This window comes from Odontesthes bonariensis, chromosome 2 (genome assembly GCF_027942865.1).
Source record: "Odontesthes bonariensis isolate fOdoBon6 chromosome 2, fOdoBon6.hap1, whole genome shotgun sequence".
In the NCBI taxonomy this organism is placed as follows: Eukaryota; Metazoa; Chordata; class Actinopteri; order Atheriniformes; family Atherinopsidae; genus Odontesthes; species Odontesthes bonariensis.
In genome coordinates, this window is record NC_134507.1 from 44,912,952 (window position 1) to 44,931,969 (window position 19,018).

Sequence of the window (19,018 nt, forward strand, 5' to 3'; positions counted from 1 at the left end):
CCAGTTAAAAGAGCGTTACAGTGATGGAGTCTGCTGGAGATGAATGCATGGATGAGTTTCTCCTGGAAACCTTTAATTCTGCTGATGTTTCTGAGATGGTAAAAAGCTGCTGGCTTAATGGGGCTCAATACACAAAATACAGAATGAAAAATAAAGTTGAACTCATAAAGATACAGATAAGAGAATTAAAAAGACAAACCATTTATTACCATTTATTCAAATGAGCCTTAGATGAATTGTAAGTATCTAGTTGTCTTGTGGTTGCTAGGACTGAGTTCCGATCTTGCGCAGCTTTTACAGAGAATGCAGAATGGCCCAGTGAACTTTTCCTCAGAGGCATGACACAATCTACTCTCACTGAACCTCTTGTAAACTGACATGAAGCTGTTCTTAAATAGGAAAACTGTCAGAGCAGAGGAGAAGTAAGGCCAGCTGAAATACTATAAATAAGACAAACATTTATACTGTATATTTAATCATGATTTCCCTATGCAGCAGTTTGTGTGGGATGTATTTGAATATGAAGACCTGTCAACACACATACACTGTTCTATCTTACATCAAGTTCTGTGTTGAGAGGGTCAGAGTGGCTAAAAGCATACGGGTTTTCCCCAATGAGCAACCCTGGATGACTGACCGCACACTGCTCAGGGCAAGAGACACAGCATTTGGATCAGGAGATCGAGCTCTGTAAAGCACGGCCCAAGCTGACCTGAAGAGAGGGATATGGAATGCTACAGTAGACAACAAGACAAAGATGGAGAATCATCTCTTTGATTTAATTCAGTTTTCTTTATATAGTGCCAAATCACAACAATGTCATCTCAAGGCACTTGATACAGTCCAGTTGAAGCCAATTAGAGTCCAATTTGTTGTAATACAATCACAATCCAATCAAATCATATTAATTCAATTCAAAATTAGTCCAATACATACAGAGCCAATTAAAAAAAGTTTTCTAGGTAAGGAAACTAACAGATTGCATTGAAACTTCTCTTCGATCCAATCTCTCATCCTGAAAAAACTCCCTTTTCACAGGAAGAAACCTCCACCAGAAGCAGGAAGGGCGGCCATCTGCTTCAACCAGCTGACTTACTGAAGTTATTCTTCAACTTCTCTTATTGTCACCTCTGTAATACGTTGTAGTAGGTGGGTTAACCCATCAAGGTTAATATCAACTATGTTCAGAAATGACAGAACTGACTTTGTTATGGTTACACAATACAACTGATGGTAACATCCTGGAAAAAAACAAAAAAAAACATCCTGGACTCAAGTAAATAGTGGCCAAACCCAATTTCAAGGATGAAGAAATGCACAATGAAAGCATCAGCCCACTTTTATTTAGTGAACAACATAAAACAGAAACCAACCAGATTTATAGAAAATACTGCAGCTACATTGGACTAGATGAAAGGGGTGTCTTTGTGTTGTTGGGTTGGATTGGTGTGCGAGGAGTTCAGATGCAGATTTCTGTCCTGTTTACTGAGCAGAGCCGAAGCAGCAACAGTGGAGGGTTACGCTGTCTGCTGAGGTTTGAAACAATGATCAGACAGGTGAGACCAGTCTGTGGTACAACCATGTGCACATTACATTATGATACCGTCTCAAATGAATGAATCAAAGTTCAACTTAATAATACCCAGACTCTTCAAATCTGTTCCACTGTGGTGAAGGCAGAATCAGACTGTGGTGAATGTCAAGCGAGTGACATGTTGGTAGTCCTCACCAGGATGCAGAAGACAGTCGGGAAATGAAGCCTAAAGACACACACACACACACACACACACACACGCACACACACACACGCACGCACGCGCACGCACGCACGCACGCACGCACACATACCAAAAATAGAGCTTTTAGATGGTTTCTGAAACTCCCCAACATATACAAGAATTACAGAACTCTACATTACATATATACTTACACACAGAATAAATATATACACCGATCGGCCATAACATTATGATCACCTGCCTAATACAGAGTGTATATATATATATATATATATATATATCCCAAGCTGGGGAAATTACAGCTGAAGCTGTCTGAAGGTGTCCTGGAGTGTCTTCTACCAGGACCTTAGCAAAGGATCCTGTGGGCCCTGTGGGTTGTGAGGAAGTTCTTGGGCTTGAGGTATTGGGTTTGCAGATTGGTCTGCAGAAATGTTTAGGTCCATGTGAGTCCCAGGATGCAGGTTTTCCCAGCAGAGCAGTGCACTGGATCAAGATGATTTCAGTGCTTTAGTTTTGAGTGTGTACAAGTTTTAACCAGTTTTTTATGTCAAGGCATAAGGCACAACCAGGAAACACCAGATAAATATCAACCATTGCCATCTTTTCATGTTGTCCTATTTGGCAATAGGCCAATAGCAGCCCATCTAGATTTTGACATGAAGGTTGAGAAACAATTTTTTTATAATTAATGTTTTTATCATGGTTGTTCACCTGTGTTATTCTGGTAGCAGTTTATATAATACCTGCAGACACTTTCTGTGACGTCATCAGCTCAGTCACTTACAGGCAACACACACAAAAACTCAACACATTGATAACTTTAGTTAGTCTAACCACATCTCCCTTTCAGTCTGCAACTGCTCAACAGAGAAGATAATAATTTGGATTTATTTTTATAAATTTATTGCAAATATAGAAAATGCATGCAGCTCCTCTATCTGTCCTCCATCATGAAAATGGAGACAACTTCAATGGCAACTATGAGCTAACAAAGAAATCTAATCGCAGGTTGAAAGCCAGATGGCCAGAGCTGGTGGAACGAGTCCACAGGTGGGTGCTCGGACAGCGTACTGCCGGGAGAGGCTCGTCAACGGGCAGTTAGGTCTCCACGCCCTGCTACTTACCAAGGAGATGAATAGAAATGACATGGCAGGCGGGCCTTCTTGGTGTTACCGCTTTATGCAACCCAATCTCTATCAGAGCACAGACAACGTGTGTCAGGATTGGTCTTGGATTTTGTGAAATTAAATTCTAAATAAATGCGACTTATAGTCCGGAAAATACGGTACATCCTCCCTGCCACACCTCCATTATGTCTTCCGTCACCTCAGTCATGGATTTTTACACAGCTTCCAACATCTCCCCCCACATCAGGACACACTGAGATCTCCTCTGTCTCCCCTCCAGCCTGTCTGTCTCCAGCTGGAGAGACTGAACCAGAAGGCTACAGGTCCACAGTCCTGGAGGCCCGTGCAGAGTAGGTATGTGTGATTGTACAACTCTGAGACAATCAGATTCCTTGTCGACCATTTTGTGGCATGGTGTGAAAACAACTCATATCACTTCAACAATACTTGAATTAATTCCTTAAATATATAGCTGCTGCGCTTAACGGTGGAGTGGTGGTTGGCACCCTCGTCTCACAGCAAGAGGGTTCCTGGTCGGAATCCCTGTGTGAGTTTGCACGTTCTCCCCGTGTATGTGTGGATTCTCTCTGGGTATTCCGGCTTCCTCCCACTGTTTGATTGGTGAGTGTGGTTGTGTGTCTCTGTGTGGGCCTGTGATGGACTGGTGACCTGTCCAGGGTGTACCCTGCCTCTCTGGGACAGCTGGGATAGGCTCCAGCCTCGCCCCCCGCAACTCTAAATTGGATTAAGCGGGTATAGAAAATGAATGAATGAATACATATTTCTGCAGTATAAATTATTATCAAAGATATTCTACTGTTACCGATAGATAACAAAATAAAATATAAACCAGCTGACAAACGTGTAGAAAGTTGAAGTGTAGCAGAGAGGTAGGTGTGGTGGAAATCTTCAGAGGTCTCCATCAGTGGATTGGGGTGTTGTTTTTGTAGCTTGGCAACAACTTAAGCCTGATTTATAGTCAGTAACGCAAGACGTAACGCAAGACGCAACGCAAGACGCAACGCAAGCCCTTGCGCGGTTGCAAGCCCCCCCTTGCGTGCTTGCGTGTGTCACCTAAATTTTCTAAACTTCACGCAAGACGCCAGACCCGAGCAGAGCTATAGAGTAGCCACTCTGGACGCGAGCATAAGCCACTATCTAGTCCAGCCGGCTAGCTGCTAGCATGGCCCTATTCCAGCCACGTGATTGGTTCAGCGCAGTGCAACTCTCGTTCTCATTGGCTGTTTGTGTTGTCTGTCAAAAGATGGACGAATGGAATTTATGGAAAAGTATATCGACCATGTTTCATATCTCTATCGAGGAAAAGTTATTCATCGATAGCTATCGTTATTGTTTTATCTCCGAGTCCTATCTGCACATGTACAGATATACAGTTATTCATTCTATGAAAATACTATCTGTAATAAACGTTCAATTAAAAAAAACAAAACAAAAAAAACAAGCCACTATCTACATCACATCCGGCGGCGTGTTGATCTTCCGGTTTAATCCCCTAATAAAAGACCGCTGTTTTCAAACGCCAAGGTAGAAAGCGAAGAAGAAGAAGAAGAAGAAGAAGAAGAAGAAGAAGAAGAAGAAGCATGAATCCCATAGACATAATATATTATATATATTATGTCTATGATGAATCCACTCGAAGAGAGACTTGCCGAAGAGGTCCTGGCGGTGAATTTCCTTTCATTGTAGTAGGTTTGTCATTGAAAAAACCCGCTACTCCACCTACTGTCCTGGCGGTGAATCGCCACGCAGCACACGCAAGCGCCGGCAAAGCTAAATGAAGCATAAACGTCTCGAGCCAGTAACACAAGCGCAAGACCCAAGCGCAAGGGCAGTTAAAAGAAGTATAGTTTAGCCTTTAGCTGATGACGCTGACACAGCGTTAGCAGCGCACACAGCCAACGGGTCAACATCTGGGCTGCAGAGACGCTCCTTCTCAGTGACATGTCCAGTATTACAGCATCTGTTGTTAACCAGCTCTGTGATCCTCCTCCTTTCCTGTTACTGCTCTGTCTGCAGTCTCTGTCTGCCGGGATAGTCTTAAAGCTGAGCAGAGAGCTGTTCCTGCAGCCAGGTCCAGGATTACAGCATCTGTTGTTAACCAGCTCTGTGATCCTCCTCCTTTCCTGTTACCGCTCTGTCTGCAGTCTCTGTCTGCCCATAAACACTGAATAGATAGGTGTTAGAGTTGTTCCTGCAGCCATGTCACTGGGAAAAAATTAATATTGCCTTTCCACAGTAGCGAACCGTGAGCACTACGGCTGGGCCTTCACCTCAGCCCTCGTTGCTGAAGAAAAAAAATAATTGCGGGAAAAAAGGCTATCAAGCTAGCCACAACATTGGTCTCGTCTTCCAACAAAATTTAATTTCCTTCGGGATTAATAAAGTATCTCCAATCTAATTAAATAAATAAAAAAACGAGCACAAACCGCTCATACAGTCAATGGCACGCACCCATAGAAAAAATACACACTCACACACACATCACACAACCTGACTATCGACTGCTAACAACCATGATCAGTAACCTACACAAACCCAGACACATAATGGCTCGGCGGCCAGCAATCGAATAAACCAATGAAGTGCATCAATCCTGTGAAAGAATGAAAACAAGTGAATGAAACCTGCACTCACCCATTATGAAGTTAACTCTGCCAGCCCCTCCATAATCTTGCCCCTGCTCAGCCAACTCCTTGACGTCGGGTATGGTTGGTAACGTACTGCGGCTAGCATTAGCAACGAGGCTGCTAGGCTTGCTAAATCGGTAAGCATTAGGCTACTGAAGAAAGCTAGTCTTTTTAGCTACGTTATATTATCATCTTTCTTCTAGGCTATAAGTTAACCACTGGCCCTAACCTGACGCGCTAGCTGTCAAATCACCGGAAGTTTTCACCGGAAGTACTGGCGCACACACAAAAGTTTGAACGTCAACGGTCGCCATATTGTGCTCTGTCTCTCAACCGCTCCACTCTGCACCCTTTTCGGACTTCACGAAGGCCTACGGTCTTTTTTTTTTTGTCCCGCCCACTTCAAATCAAACCGTGATTGGTCAATTTTCCCATCACTCTCCAAACCAAAACACATAGCTTGGCCTTCCACGAGATGCGTGAAGTCCTAACCAATTAATGAGCCGGTTAATCTTGCTTCGATAGAGATGGACGATTCTGATTGGATAGTAAGTTTCAGGACAGTAACCCTTTCATTGCCGATGTGAATTTGACAGTAAACTTAACTTTGGAACATAGATTAGCAAGAATGTAGTATTAAATGTATTGTATTAAATTAAATGAGAATGATTGAGTTTTTTTTATGTATACATATATTATTATTTAATACTAATATGTTTTTGTTCTGAATTTTTTAAGGCCTTCTCTGAAGGCGTAGAAGGCCCTGAGGGTTCCCCTCTGCCTTTCCAATATTCCTACAGTGTCCCCATTTTATCCACAAGTGAGCTCACATTCCCATCAAGGGACGAAATAATTTGAACTTCTCCCTCCTTTTCTCCATTTAGTTCCCACTCTGCATCCTCGATGTCCCCTCTTCAACACATCTGGATTTGGGGTCTTAGTCCAGGTATTACTTGGGCTTTTGAGAGCTCAATTAGCTGCTCCCACATGCAAACAACTTTCTCACTGCTATGGTCATGTAAAATAACAGATTTCCCATGGCCCTCCCTACTGCTTGCTGCTGTACCCACCTGTGGGCGTATCTTGTCTTTCGGGGAGCTTGGCCGGGGGCATTGGGGCATTGGGGCATTGGGGCATGCACTGACCTGCTTTGGTTGGCTGTCTGGGGTGCCTGGTCCTCCCAGGTGTCGGTCGGGGCCTCTGCTGGGGATTTGGGTGCTGTTAGACCCAGGGCCCCGCGCTTGACTCATGCCTGGGAGGCCAGGGTCTGGTGGGGCCAGTGGGCTGTCGCCCCTGGTTCCTGGGGGACTCTGCCCTATGGCCGTGGGGGCTCTGTCCAGGGCCTTCCTATGCTGTCTGGATTTGTGGTTATGCCTGCGGTGGGCTGCCTGAGTACTATGCTCTATGGCTCCCTTGCTGCCTGGGTCTTGGGGCCCCCTCTGCCTGCTTCTGATTCCTGGGGGGGGTTCCACAAGCTGGAGTCAAATGCTTTATCATACAGCTGCCATGTCGTCCTGCGGTTTCAAACCATCAGTATCCACAATTATGTTATGTACTTGCTGCTGGTGTTGTTGCTGTTTTTTTTCTCCATTTGTCTTCTGCAGGCGCTCCAGATGATTCTCCGCCTGGTTTCCCCACAGAGGATGTTTTCTGTTTAATCTCTCTACAGACGTAGCAGTTGTCCGGTTCCATCTTTTTCTCCATCATTTTTCATCGTCTTCTCATATAATTTCTTTCCATCTCTGTCTCGTTTCCCTTTCTTTTTCTTTGCTCTCCCTCTTCCCTTGTCCCCCCGTCAGTTTAAGCATAAATATGTATAAAGTATTCAAACAAATATAAATAGATAAGCAGTACTTGGGCATTAAGAGGAGGTATATATTGATAAAGCCTCCCTTGGCAAAGCAAATGTGTTTGGCATAACAGAGTATTCAGATTCCAATTCTGCTTGCCATGATGCTGGACAGGACAAGGGGGAAAGAAAAGAACAAGAAATACCAGCAGAAATCATTAAAGGAGCACAATTCAAACCAGCATAGAAACATGTCTGTTGGAGCAGCAGCATCAGAACCAGACACTCAAAGAAACTGAACAAACTGATGAAGAAGGCTGGCTCTGTGCTGTGGACTCCTCTGGAGTCCCCCTTTTTACAGTTGCTAATAGTAAATAAATGTTTAACTGTATTATTCAACTTTCTCAGCATTACAGGAAAAAAAAAACACCCATAAAACTTACCTGATTGACAGCATCAGGCCAGTTCTGAGTCTCTAGACAGAAAGCGCTGTGCTTCCCATACTTAAGCCCACCCTTTCCTGATATAGAACCATCCAGGAAGTTAGCGGTGTAGAACTGGACTCCTGGTTGGCTTGTAGAAACTTCCAGGACACGCCCACTGGCTGAGTGACAGACTCTGAAATGAGGAAAGAAGATCTCCTGAGCCCTAAATATTTTCAGTCTTTTTCTTTTCTTGTGTGTGTGTGTGAGAAGCCTCTAATGTGTTAATATGTGGGTAAGGAAATGTAATCTGCAGCAAACCTGGCAGCATGTCTTTCTGTCCAGGGATCTTTGGGCAATGACAGACAGTAGTTGTGGTCAAACCCTGGACCAGGAACTTCCTTCAGTTGAGTGCCAATCAGAACTTGCTTTCTGAGGTCAAAAGGTGTACCTTCCACAGCTCTGATCTCTCCTGTGGCAATTTTAGGTACAAGAAGAGAAATTGCATCACAATCAGGGTGTATTACTTCATTAATTACACCTCTCCCTGATCTCCGAGCAGATGACAAACTCTAAAATACGACTAATGGACTGACAGCTGGAGGGGTGGCAGTCCACCTCCTTGCCATGGCTGAGGTGCCCTTGAGCAAGGCACCCTGACCCCCATGCTTCCCGGGCCACCAGTCCACCAGCCAATCAGAAGAAAAAGCTGCACGAAGGCTCATCAACAAATAAAAACTAAAAATTGGATGCTCAGTTTGTTTTGTTGCTAAGAAAAGAAACAAGAAATCAAGCTGAATCTTTGTTTGTTTTTTCTTTTGCTATTAGAAAATGAAAAAAAAAGATAACATTTTCAGATTCAGTTTGATGCCTTAAGTCCAAAGAAGAAAAAGCCTTAGAATCCTTATGATATCTTATAATCACAGAGCATAAATGTATCTTGGTTGTATTCATACAAAATTCTGATATTTATTTATTCATTTTTGATTTGACAATGATCAGGTATATCCCGACACCTGTTCATAAAAGATTTAATAAATACACTCAAAAAGTGCATTTCTGCAGCCAATGTCAATTCCTATTTCACAATTTCAAAGAAAACAACACATATTTGCATAAAAATGTAGTTACACAGATGATACTCATCATCACTGCATCTTACCATGTTCATATGTTGTACATACTATTTTACATCTTGTACACACCTTGCATTTATTTATTCTGTGTATATTCCTTCATCACAGAGCTCTGTAACGTGAAATTTTCTTACTTGTGGGATAATAAAGGTTATTCCATTTTACTCAATTCTATGAGCAGGTCTTGTGCCCCCCAGTTGACAAACGGCCCTGAGTATCTCTGCCTGGGCTCTGTTTATAGAGGAATTATCCAACTGTCTGTTTTTGTTGTGGGAGAATGATGCACGTGTTTTACCTGTAGGAATAGAAGTGTCATCAACCGGTAAGAAGTTCTGCGCACTGATAGATACTTGATGATCGTAGATATCTTCTGCACCCTTGACCCAAACAGGCAAACACACACACACAAATCTGATCTTTCAGTTCTGTTAATAAGTTCATTCCTACATCCATCAACAATGTGTTTTGAGCAACAAAAAGCTTGTCTACAACACTGCCTTGATAAGAAAAAAAGCTGGTTTTCTTCTGATTTCATCCATAATTATGCTGATATCTTCCTCGCCTCTCTGTCCCAGGGAGATGACTAAAAAAGTTCAACTAAAGCTTTTAGTTTTTCTTTGTTTAGTTGAAAAATAAATGTACTTTTGTTGTCTTCGGTGTAGAAATGTATTAAATTTAAAAATAACACTGTCTTATCTCTCAGTTATGTCAGTGATGATTCATTTACGCAGGCTTGCTATTTCAGCAGGCCAGATCCATCAAACGATGACAACTGGAAAGTACAGCAGCTTAACTGATTTAGGACAGACTGTGAAATATACCTCACTGTGTTGTGTATTTGAATCATTTTAATTTCTGTGATGAGTGCAAGTAGTTGAATATTTCGTCGATTTTTTTTGTCATCTTGTGTATTGCCTTTCTTTCCTTCTAATTTTTTTAAACTTAATTTTCTTAAACGTAGACAGCTCAGAAATACTAGATGATCATTTGACTGATCATGGGCCCTTACCTGTCCAGCTAGGTTGAAGTAGGAGTGGTTGGTGAGGTTTATGGGGGTGGTTTTGGTAGACCGGGCCTGATATTCAGCAGTTAGTGTTTCCTCCTGACCAAAAGCTCAGATTTACATCAATTCACAATTGCAAACCATTGTATTTATATGCCAAATCCTATGTGCCAAATCAATTAATGCTCAACTGATTAATGACAACAATCTCAGAACAGAATTTTTAAACACAATAGACCACTTCTGCAGTGAGAACTTTTTGTCAATAAATTAAGACATTGGACATTTTCCATCCTGGCTTCTTGAATTTCATCCAAAGCTGTTTGCTTTCAGTTAGAAGTTGACTAAATTAAGGTTATAGGACTTCTTTAATCAGACGATTAAAAAAAGCAAAGCTAAGGGTATAAAGATAAATAAAGTTAGGGATGCAGAGCTCTAAAGTTAGGACATTGGTGTGTTTACCTGTAGGGTGTAGGTGACAGAGACCTCCACCTCACCAGGATAACCCTGGTCTCCATCTGGACTGGTAAGAGTCAGCTTCACACCACCTTCCACCCCTGTAGCAAGCCAGACAGCCTGGAGAGACAAACACAAAAACACTGAATGTATAAAGTGAAAATTATTCTTAACCAGTCTGATTTGGACAAATAAATTAGAGATCTTTCTTAGTTTAATATTTTTTAGATCTGATGTTTGCAGTGATCAAGAAAGTTTTAATACATAGTACACCTCCAAACTACTTTTTTTTTTTTTTTTTTACCAGAGCAAGAGGCATGGGCATTTCCATCAGGCACGGAAATCTTATCTTTTTTAACATTTTTGCAATGGATGAGTCAACCAAGAGAACCAAAAGACTTCCTGAACTTGAGATTCTGTCAATGAAAATCACAAAAAGGATCTGTGACAAGGGGCAGCCCTGGGGGACTTCAACACACATAGTAAGCGAGTTACACGACCAGATAGCCGGTGAAAGCAACTCTATACTCCTGTAGCAACACCCACAGAATCCCTTGGGGGAGACGATCACCTAGACTGCATGATCAAACTTCCATGACCCCCTTGGTTACTCTGCGAGAGTGAAGATCTGGGAAGTTCAGCGACCTGGGGGTTTGCCAATCAGTCCAAGCCTTCTCTCCAACACCCTGGAGTAAACTTTCCTGGGGAGGCTGAGTAGTGTGATCTTCCTATATTTGGAACACACTTTCCAGGCTCCCCTTCTTAAAAATGGGAAGCACCACCCTAGTTTGCCACTCCACAGGCTTGGTCCCAGACCTCCATGCGACACTGAAGAGGCATGTTAGCCAAGACAGTCCCACAATGTCTAGAGCCTTCAGCATCTTGGGGAATTAAGGAGATCCTCAAAGTTTTTTCTTCCACCGCCTGACGATATCCTCATTTCAGGTCAGCAGTTCTTCACACAAGCCAAGCTCAACCTGGGACGGGCCCTGCTATCCCTTTCTGAGTTGCCGAATGGTTTTGCAAGGGAGTACTTGAGGCTAACTGGAAGTCCTTCTTCACGTTCTTACCGAAGTCCTGAGACATTCAAGTCCGAAAGGCGTATGTCTTCTGCTTGACGACTTCCCTCACTCCCAGCGTCCAATAGTGAGTTCTCTAGGTGATGCCATGACAGGAAACGACGACCTTCTGACCACAGCTCCCGAAAATCGCATTGGCAACAAAGATCCTGAACATGGCCCATTTGGATTCCATGACCCCAACCTACTGGCAGGTGAGAAACTCTCCCGGAGGTGTTGAAGATGTCACACACAGGAGCCTCCACAAGACCCAGTTCACCATAACTAACCGCTTGGGCTCACATTTCACTCTAGAATTCTTTAATATAATGAGGTGTTCATGGTCAACTTAGTGACTGTAAGACGTCCAGGTCGCGCGGTTGCAAGACAAGCCCAAATCATCAGCCATCAGCAAAAAAAAAAAAACTTGAGTTCCAGGGATCAGTTTAACAAATTTTAAGATAGACCCGTGCCTCATTTTTGGACAAATCTTGGTTGACCTGTAACTCGGTGGCATATCAAATACAAAGACAGAAAACAAAAGGTATTTTCCCATGCAGGTTCTATGACTTATTGCTATGTGGTCTATACTGAATTACATACTTGAGTTTATTTAGTCTTACCTTATTGAAGCCCCATAGGCCTCCATGAATAGCATTGGGTCCATTGTTGATATCTAGTTGGTACTCTTTTCCTTCCACTACAAAGCGTCCCTGTGCAATCCTGTTGGCCACGCGACCCACCACAGCACCCAGATACCGTTTATCTGACACATAACCTGACAACACAACACAAATTATGCTCATAAAACTTCACCAAAGTAATGCCTGTCTTATGTCACTTCACTTCTACTCCCTCAGCTGTTTTTTTTCCCTTCTGGCTATACCCATAGGCACATGCATTAGCAAAGCCAAAGCCCACAAAAAAAAAAAGAGTAGGAGTGAGGAGAAAGGAGAAAGGAGAAAGAAAAATAGAGAACTTGAAAAGATAGACACTGTAGCAGTCACAGTGTGTGGATTAAGAGTTCTTCAATCTCTGACGATACCAGCATTCCTATCGGGGGATGTTTACGTATGTGGATAAAAACCAGATCTTCAATTCTCCTCCACCAAGGAAAAAGAGACAGAAACTGCCTAATTTACAACAACCTTTGGCCCTTTGAAAGCTTTTTGGGAGTCGAAATAGCAACAGACACTCGCCATAAAATTGGAATAAGCTCAAACTAACAACGAACCCTTCTTTTGGAAAGTGGGAGGCTTGCCGATTTTATCTGGACCATAAATCGGAGTTGACACTTTAACTCCCCATTCACCAGAGAAGAGACCAGATGTCTGAGAAGACTGAAAATACTTTACCAAGACTCACTTTTAGTCGAATCTTAAACTGTATTAAATGTGTTTGATAACTTCATACAAGTTCTTTCAGGTTTCCAGCTTGATCACAAGACGCATATAGAAACAATTTGTACGATTCTGGCTTAAATACTGACGGAGAACTGATCTTGGTGGAAAATGCCCAACTCGCCGATGGAACAACATTGCCCCCTAGTGGTCTGTAGTGTTGAACATTTAAATCCCCGAGGACCCAGTAAAATGGACAAGATATATGCAACAATTTAACTTTTAACGATGTCCCGTCGGTATCTATTTGTTATTGTTTGGTATCTCCATTGTTAACACAGAAAATTAACATTGTGTGGTTCGCTATTCATATGTCATGACTTTACAGATATCCATCTGAATTTTGAGACTCATAATCGTCTGTATCATGTTGTGTTATTTTGATGTCTTTATATTGCAAGTCTATGTTATACCTTTAATCTGCATATCTTAACAAGATGTGGTGTTTTCAGAATCACCGAGACAAATGTTCTATGAGACGGAGTAATGGAGAAATAAGAGTTTCTTTGTTTCATCCAGAAATCCCCACATAAAAGCTGAGTAGATCGTCTTACACAGAGACACACAGGCAGACGTTCACCACAGTTCAGGCATATCATTGGCTGAAAGAGTAGTGTAAGCTTACGTCATGCCCCGCCTCCGAGAGTCAAACCACGGACCCCGCGAATCCAAAACGCAGAGCAGAGAACAGGACGCAGATCACAGTTGCTCAGAGAGATTTGGAGATGACTTGAGAGGAAGAGGAGAGCTCACCAGAGTTTGGGAGTTTCCCGAGTCTCAGGAGAGAGCGGAAAGACGAGAGGATGAGCGGTGCAGAGGACGACAGGAGGAAGCCCTCCAGAACCAAGTGAGACCCCGGAGACGAGAAAGAAAGACCCGAACAAAGATAAGAACAGAATGAAGCTTTCCTACCCAGAAAGCCAACTCAAGCAAACTTTTATTAATCTTCTGTGAACTTAAGTTCACTTCATCAGACGGAATCAGCAACGGACCCACTGACATCCGGACGAGTTTAATCATACTGCACAGTGAAGCCAACACCAGCGTTCCCGTCCAGGCAGCTGCTGAGAAGTCCGCTAGAGTCAGCCACCACAACCAGGAAGGCCCTGAGAGCGGAACCGAGAGAAATCCCCTCGGACCCCGCGTGGCCACCACCTGCCTTGTTCCGAGCTGACTCAACAGAACTTCAGTACAGTAAGACCGACCCGTTTTTCATCTTAAAGTGGGTTTGATGGATGTCTCGAGGCTTTCACAGAATGATAAATTAATCCAAAATGTCAGTATTTAGCGTCAAATAGTCAGCCAACCTGAACTAGTTAAATAAATCCAGTATCCCTCCATTCCCATAATTTTTATTTTCCATTCACTAAGTGTTTTATATAATCACCCATATTCCATGCATCTCCTGTTTGTTTAAGGTTCATGTCTTTGGTCATATCATTGTAATAAATAGTTCATATATCTATATATATATGTTATAATCACAGATTGTGTCGTATGCTTTCTTTACGTAATGTCTGTCCAACCAAACGAGAACTGTCACGAAAGTAGCGAGATATGAGACTGATTATTAATTGATTATTAATTTAACATACCAGGATCGTAAGATTTTAACAGTTGTCCTCCCTGGACTGTAACTTAAAACAAGTTAAAACAACAGGAAGGTGGTGCCCTATATTCGAGGTTTAAGGTTTATTGAGACTGTGAGAACATCTTATAAATCCTTATATTTAATACATATATAAATGCCCAATAACGCTACAACACCAACAGCCAAAAACCAAGTAACCAACTGCTGCATCTGTGGAGAGAAAAAAAAGCAAACCGTGGCCATACACAGGGTCATCAAGAGCAGATGTAGAAACATAAATGGAGAGGACCACACAACAAACAAACAGCAACAACATCACCAGCAGCAAGTATATAAGCAGGAAAGTCACTGTAGTTACTGATTATTATTATTAAAGCAACAAAGTCACGCTGTAACAGTGGAGTAGAGGTGGGTGCAGTTCATCGATGTGGCGTTGCATCGCAATGCTTCACGTGACGGATTAATTAACGTCTATGCTTAAAAAATAAATTAATTAATTAAAGTCGATGCTTTGCCGCAAGACCGGAACAAAAAACACGTAACCAGAACCTTAACGCACACGCCGCCCGGACTGTTTAGTGAGTGTGACCATATCAAACAGAGCACGTAAGTTTCTTTGTAAAATGGCAACAGCTTCAGCAGCCTCCAAAGAGCGTCCGAATCTCTCGCCACCGGGGTTGACTGCATCCGTGTGGAAGTACTTTGGATTTTATGAGAGAGCAAACAACACGACTGACAAGACCTACGCGATTTGCAAGAAATGCAAATGATACGAAGGGAGAGAAAATAGCGCCAAGCGATTGTGAGGTCTGACTTTATCCTGGAGAACGATTTTGTGAAGTCACAAATTTTGACTGGAGCATGACTACATGGCAACCAAAAAACAGACGGGGGGGAAAGTTCGGGGGGCTCGCCTCCTTCAGCCATCATACAGCCTGCAGAGCTGCCTGCTGGTCACTCACAGCAAGCGGAGGTGGGGGGGGGGGGGGGGGGGGGGCACTACGCTGCAGCTGCACATGGCGTGAGGGACCTCCACTCTTTATGACGAGACACCACAAAAAATAAATAAATTAAAAAATGCTCACACCGAAGGGACGGTATGACAGAAAATTTTTGTGTTTTGTAACCTTGACTTTTTCACACCGTGGTATACCTTCTTCAAACCGGTAACCGGCCCATGCCTACTCCTGACAACATCCCCTGTGAGTCCAGCCCTGTGATCTCCAGACCACTAGTTTCTCCTCCCCCACCTCAGCAGGGGGCCCTGGCACTTCCACAACTGGCGACATCAGAATCCCCTCCTATGCCCCCATTAATGGAACAGCTCTCTCTATCCTGGAGAAAGATGTGAACAGGCTTTTTAAAAAGCAGAAGCCCCACAAAGCAGCAGGACCTGACCTGACTTTTCCTGAAGAACTGTGCAGACCAGCTGTCCCCGGTATTCGCAGACATTTTAAGCATCTCATTGGAGACATGCCATGTGCCTGCCTGCTTCAAATCCTCAACCATCATCCTTTTTCCCAAAAATCCAATGCTCACAGGACTTAATAACTACAGACCTGTTGCCCTGACCTCTGTGGTAATTAAGTCATTTGACCGCCTTGTGCTGTCCCACCTCAAATCCATCACTGATCCCCTGCAGTTTGCTTACAGAGCCAACAGGTCTGTAGGCAACACCTTCAACGTGGCTCTCCACCTCATCCTCCTGCATCTGGACTTTTTCTTTTACTTTACTTATTCATACCTTTATTTTAGTTTTAAATCTTCAATTTGATTTATTCTTCCTTGTATGTGAAAACCAACTTGGCAGTAAACCTGATTCTGATTCCAGAGGGACAGATGTTGGCCAACACACCACCTGTGCTTTGGTGTAAAGGACCCTGTTTGCTGTGCAGTGCTGTGCAGAGCTCTGTGTGGAGGGTTATTATTCCTCTGTATTTATGGTTTCATTTCTATGTGTTGATAAATGTGGGTTCTGTACTGCTCTTTGTGTACTTTTTTACTGACTTTCACGTAAAGGGTTATCTATGAAGAGGCACTGCAAATAAACAGAAAATAAATACTGCATCGCTGTTGCTGGACAGATATCCCAACACAACTAAATATAAAATGACATTGAAATTTCTGAAAAATAGTCCACAACCAACCAAAACATCTGATCTCACATTCAGCTTTAATTTTGATGTAAACAGTTCTATTTGTATTCTTTAAACAAATACAACAAACATGTCAGTTTGCCTTTCTTAAAAAAAACTTATCTTATCTTTTGGAATATGGTGCCATAAAAAGCATAATGTTCACTGACAGGTTCTGAAGTCTAGCCATTTCATTCGGCTGTATTCTTCTTTCACACATTCTATCTACAGATGAACAGACCTGCTTACGTCTGCCTTACCTTCCAGGTCATCGTAGCCGAGGACAACATCCTCCATCTGACCATCCTTCCCTCTGCAGCACACAGACCTGATGATCGCACCCAGGGTCAAGATCTCCACCTTCAGCTGGGAGGACTGAAGGACCCAGATGTCCACGCTCCCCAGGCCCGACACCTTTCCCCACTGCTGACGGCTTACCTGAGTCATCTTGGACCTTAAAGGCACCACAACAGGGCAGAATAGAACAAAGGCCACCTTAACATAACAGTTCAAATGCTCTCTTTCAAAAACTTCGGATTTTGACAAAGCATATATTTCAACAATGTTTCAACTTCAGAGTGAGTCCAACCTGAGGCAGTTTGCAGATGGGTGAACTATAAAGCTCTCTGAAGAAAGTCAGGCTGGCTTTTATTGCCTGGTTCAAAGAAACCTTAAATGTCCGGCAGTGATGAGAAGTAATCAGATTTACACAGGTTATCTTCTACAGAAAAAGCCATGTTTGGCATGTTATTTGGCTCCTGTGCTGCTCCTGTTCACGCAGTGAGGAACAGGTCGCAAAGAGCTGTTAGAAATATCAAAGTGCATCATAGCCAAAGGCAACACTGCTTCAGCAAATGAGGGAGGAGACCCAGTGTTATGCCGAAAAGTGCATGCCTGCCGACAAATGCATCCCCTGCTTAAGAGAGAATGGAATGATATAACTACATTATCATTTGTTTACCTGGTTGAATTAACAGATGCAAATTTCAATAAGTTCAAAATTGTCTTTAAGATTAAAATACTCAAATTTCATAGTTTTAGGTTCATTTTTAGGTTATTTCATCTTGGCTACGCGGAGTAAAGATTGATATCCATAGAAAATGTCTCCAGCCGTCTTTCGGGCTTACTATAAAAGTGTTTGTCACGGCCCTTACTTTGGAATATTTGCACAGTAATATAATAATAGTTGAAAGAGATGCTATAAAATGTGCAATTGTTGGATTGGATAAGTGTATTATTAATCCACATGAAAAAAATAGAAAAAAAGATGAAGGAATGAAACACCATTGTCAGCTCAATATTATCACTGTAACTTTATCGGATAAATGTAATAATCCACACCTGATGCACTTCTCGGCAGGCATGTACTTCACTTCTCTATTCTGAGGATATAGCAGCTTATGATAGTAAATTAGTTTATGACTGACGTTAGGACTAAAATCGACAAACGGATCCTTATGTGGTCAAACAGTGCTGGTTAAATCTTTACATCCATATTTATTTGCTGTGACACCTCACTCTAAAGAGACTCCATGTAACAACCACACAGCGCCACACTGACATGTTCTAACAGGTTTCCCAACAGCTGGAGCACCGACGCTTTTAGCTGCAAGTCGTCAGCTCTTTCAGCTAAAACGGTCTCCGTTGTCCATAAAATCAATTTGTTTTAAACCCCAAATAAACGTTGAAACCCCGGTTACTGCTCGTCCATCGCTTACCCTGAAACTCGTCATCAAATGAGGAAACTTTGGTCCTTCTCGTGTTTACATTCTACTTCCTACGTGACGTGCTCAGAGTAGAGACACTCCCATTGACTCCCGTTGTAAAAAAAACAAAACGGACGACACTTCCGGGTTATGGAGAGCCGAATAGTTCCAAACAAGGGACGGACCTCCATTGATCTCAATTGCTCGTCAAGAGCAATTACTGGTAAGTTAATGAAATAAGAGCTATTTAAACGTTTTTTTAAAAAAAACATTTTTAAGCATTAGATATCAGAAGTATACTCTTAGACATCTGAATTTTTACATTTGGTTCGCATGAAATGTTGATGTTGTTGTTAAAAATGGAATGGATTTAGAGACCTAACTTTCACTAACTTTTATTGTCAGGTGACATTATGTAAACTTATTTTGATTGTTAGGTTTTAAAACATTACCAAAATACTATATATAGTAATACATTTAGTACTTTTTTGGTATTTCTCAAGTATTTTCAGAAATTTTGAATTTACAAAATGGCATTTTGAGGCATGACTGGTACTGGAACTAATTAAGTAAGTTAAAGCTGCAGTCGGCAGGTTTTCAAAATTCCGAGTCTAAAGTCGGAAAATTCGAACTGATACAACTTTCAGGTCCCTCCCCCAGCCTCTACCAAGCTCCGAATGGCCCCTCAAACCCCTCCCCCTCTGTGGACAAGGTTGTGCACGTGAGTTCACACCAGCGTGAGCGCACACCAGCTGGGGCAGACTCACGCTCAGCAGCGTGTGCACAAGCTGTGATTGACAGGTAGGAT

At 42.5% G+C, this 19,018-nt stretch overlaps 1 protein-coding gene across 3 annotated transcripts; it reads right to left on the reverse strand.

Moving 5' to 3' along the window:
- Positions 1–760: 760 nt before the first annotated feature.
- On the reverse strand, positions 761–18,308 carry galm (galactose mutarotase). Of its 3 annotated transcripts, none has more exons than XM_075482277.1 (10): positions 18,223–18,308; positions 16,765–16,958; positions 12,002–12,156; positions 10,327–10,440; positions 9,871–9,963; positions 9,157–9,238; positions 8,047–8,197; positions 7,747–7,921; positions 1,643–1,760; positions 761–1,526 (listed from the first exon to the last, which is right to left on the reverse strand). In XM_075482277.1, exons 2-9 carry the CDS (start codon positions 16,949–16,951, stop codon positions 1,683–1,685), a joined length of 1,035 nt encoding a protein of 344 aa, XP_075338392.1. In that variant the 5' UTR covers positions 16,952–16,958; positions 18,223–18,308; the 3' UTR covers positions 761–1,526; positions 1,643–1,682. The 3 variants fall into 3 exon arrangements, with proteins under 3 accessions (XP_075338392.1, XP_075338377.1, XP_075338385.1); XM_075482262.1 differs by having other exon boundaries at positions 761–1,529; XM_075482270.1 differs by lacking the exon at positions 18,223–18,308 and adding an exon at positions 17,094–17,154 and having other exon boundaries at positions 761–1,529.
- Positions 18,309–19,018: the final 710 nt, after the last annotated feature.

Excerpts from the sequence above, each read along its gene's own strand:
- galm (XM_075482277.1), bottom strand. The coding sequence starts at position 16,951 with ATGACTCAGGTAAGCCGTCAGCAGTGGGGAAAGGTGTCGGGCCTGGGG. Across the intron at positions 10,441-12,001 it reads GCCTATGGGGCTTCAATAAG|GCTGTCTGGCTTGCTACAGG; the intron begins GTAAGACTAAAT and ends TTGTCTCTCCAG. Across the intron at positions 9,239-9,870 it reads ACTTCAACCTAGCTGGACAG|GGTGCAGAAGATATCTACGA; the intron begins GTAAGGGCCCAT and ends GTTTGGGTCAAG.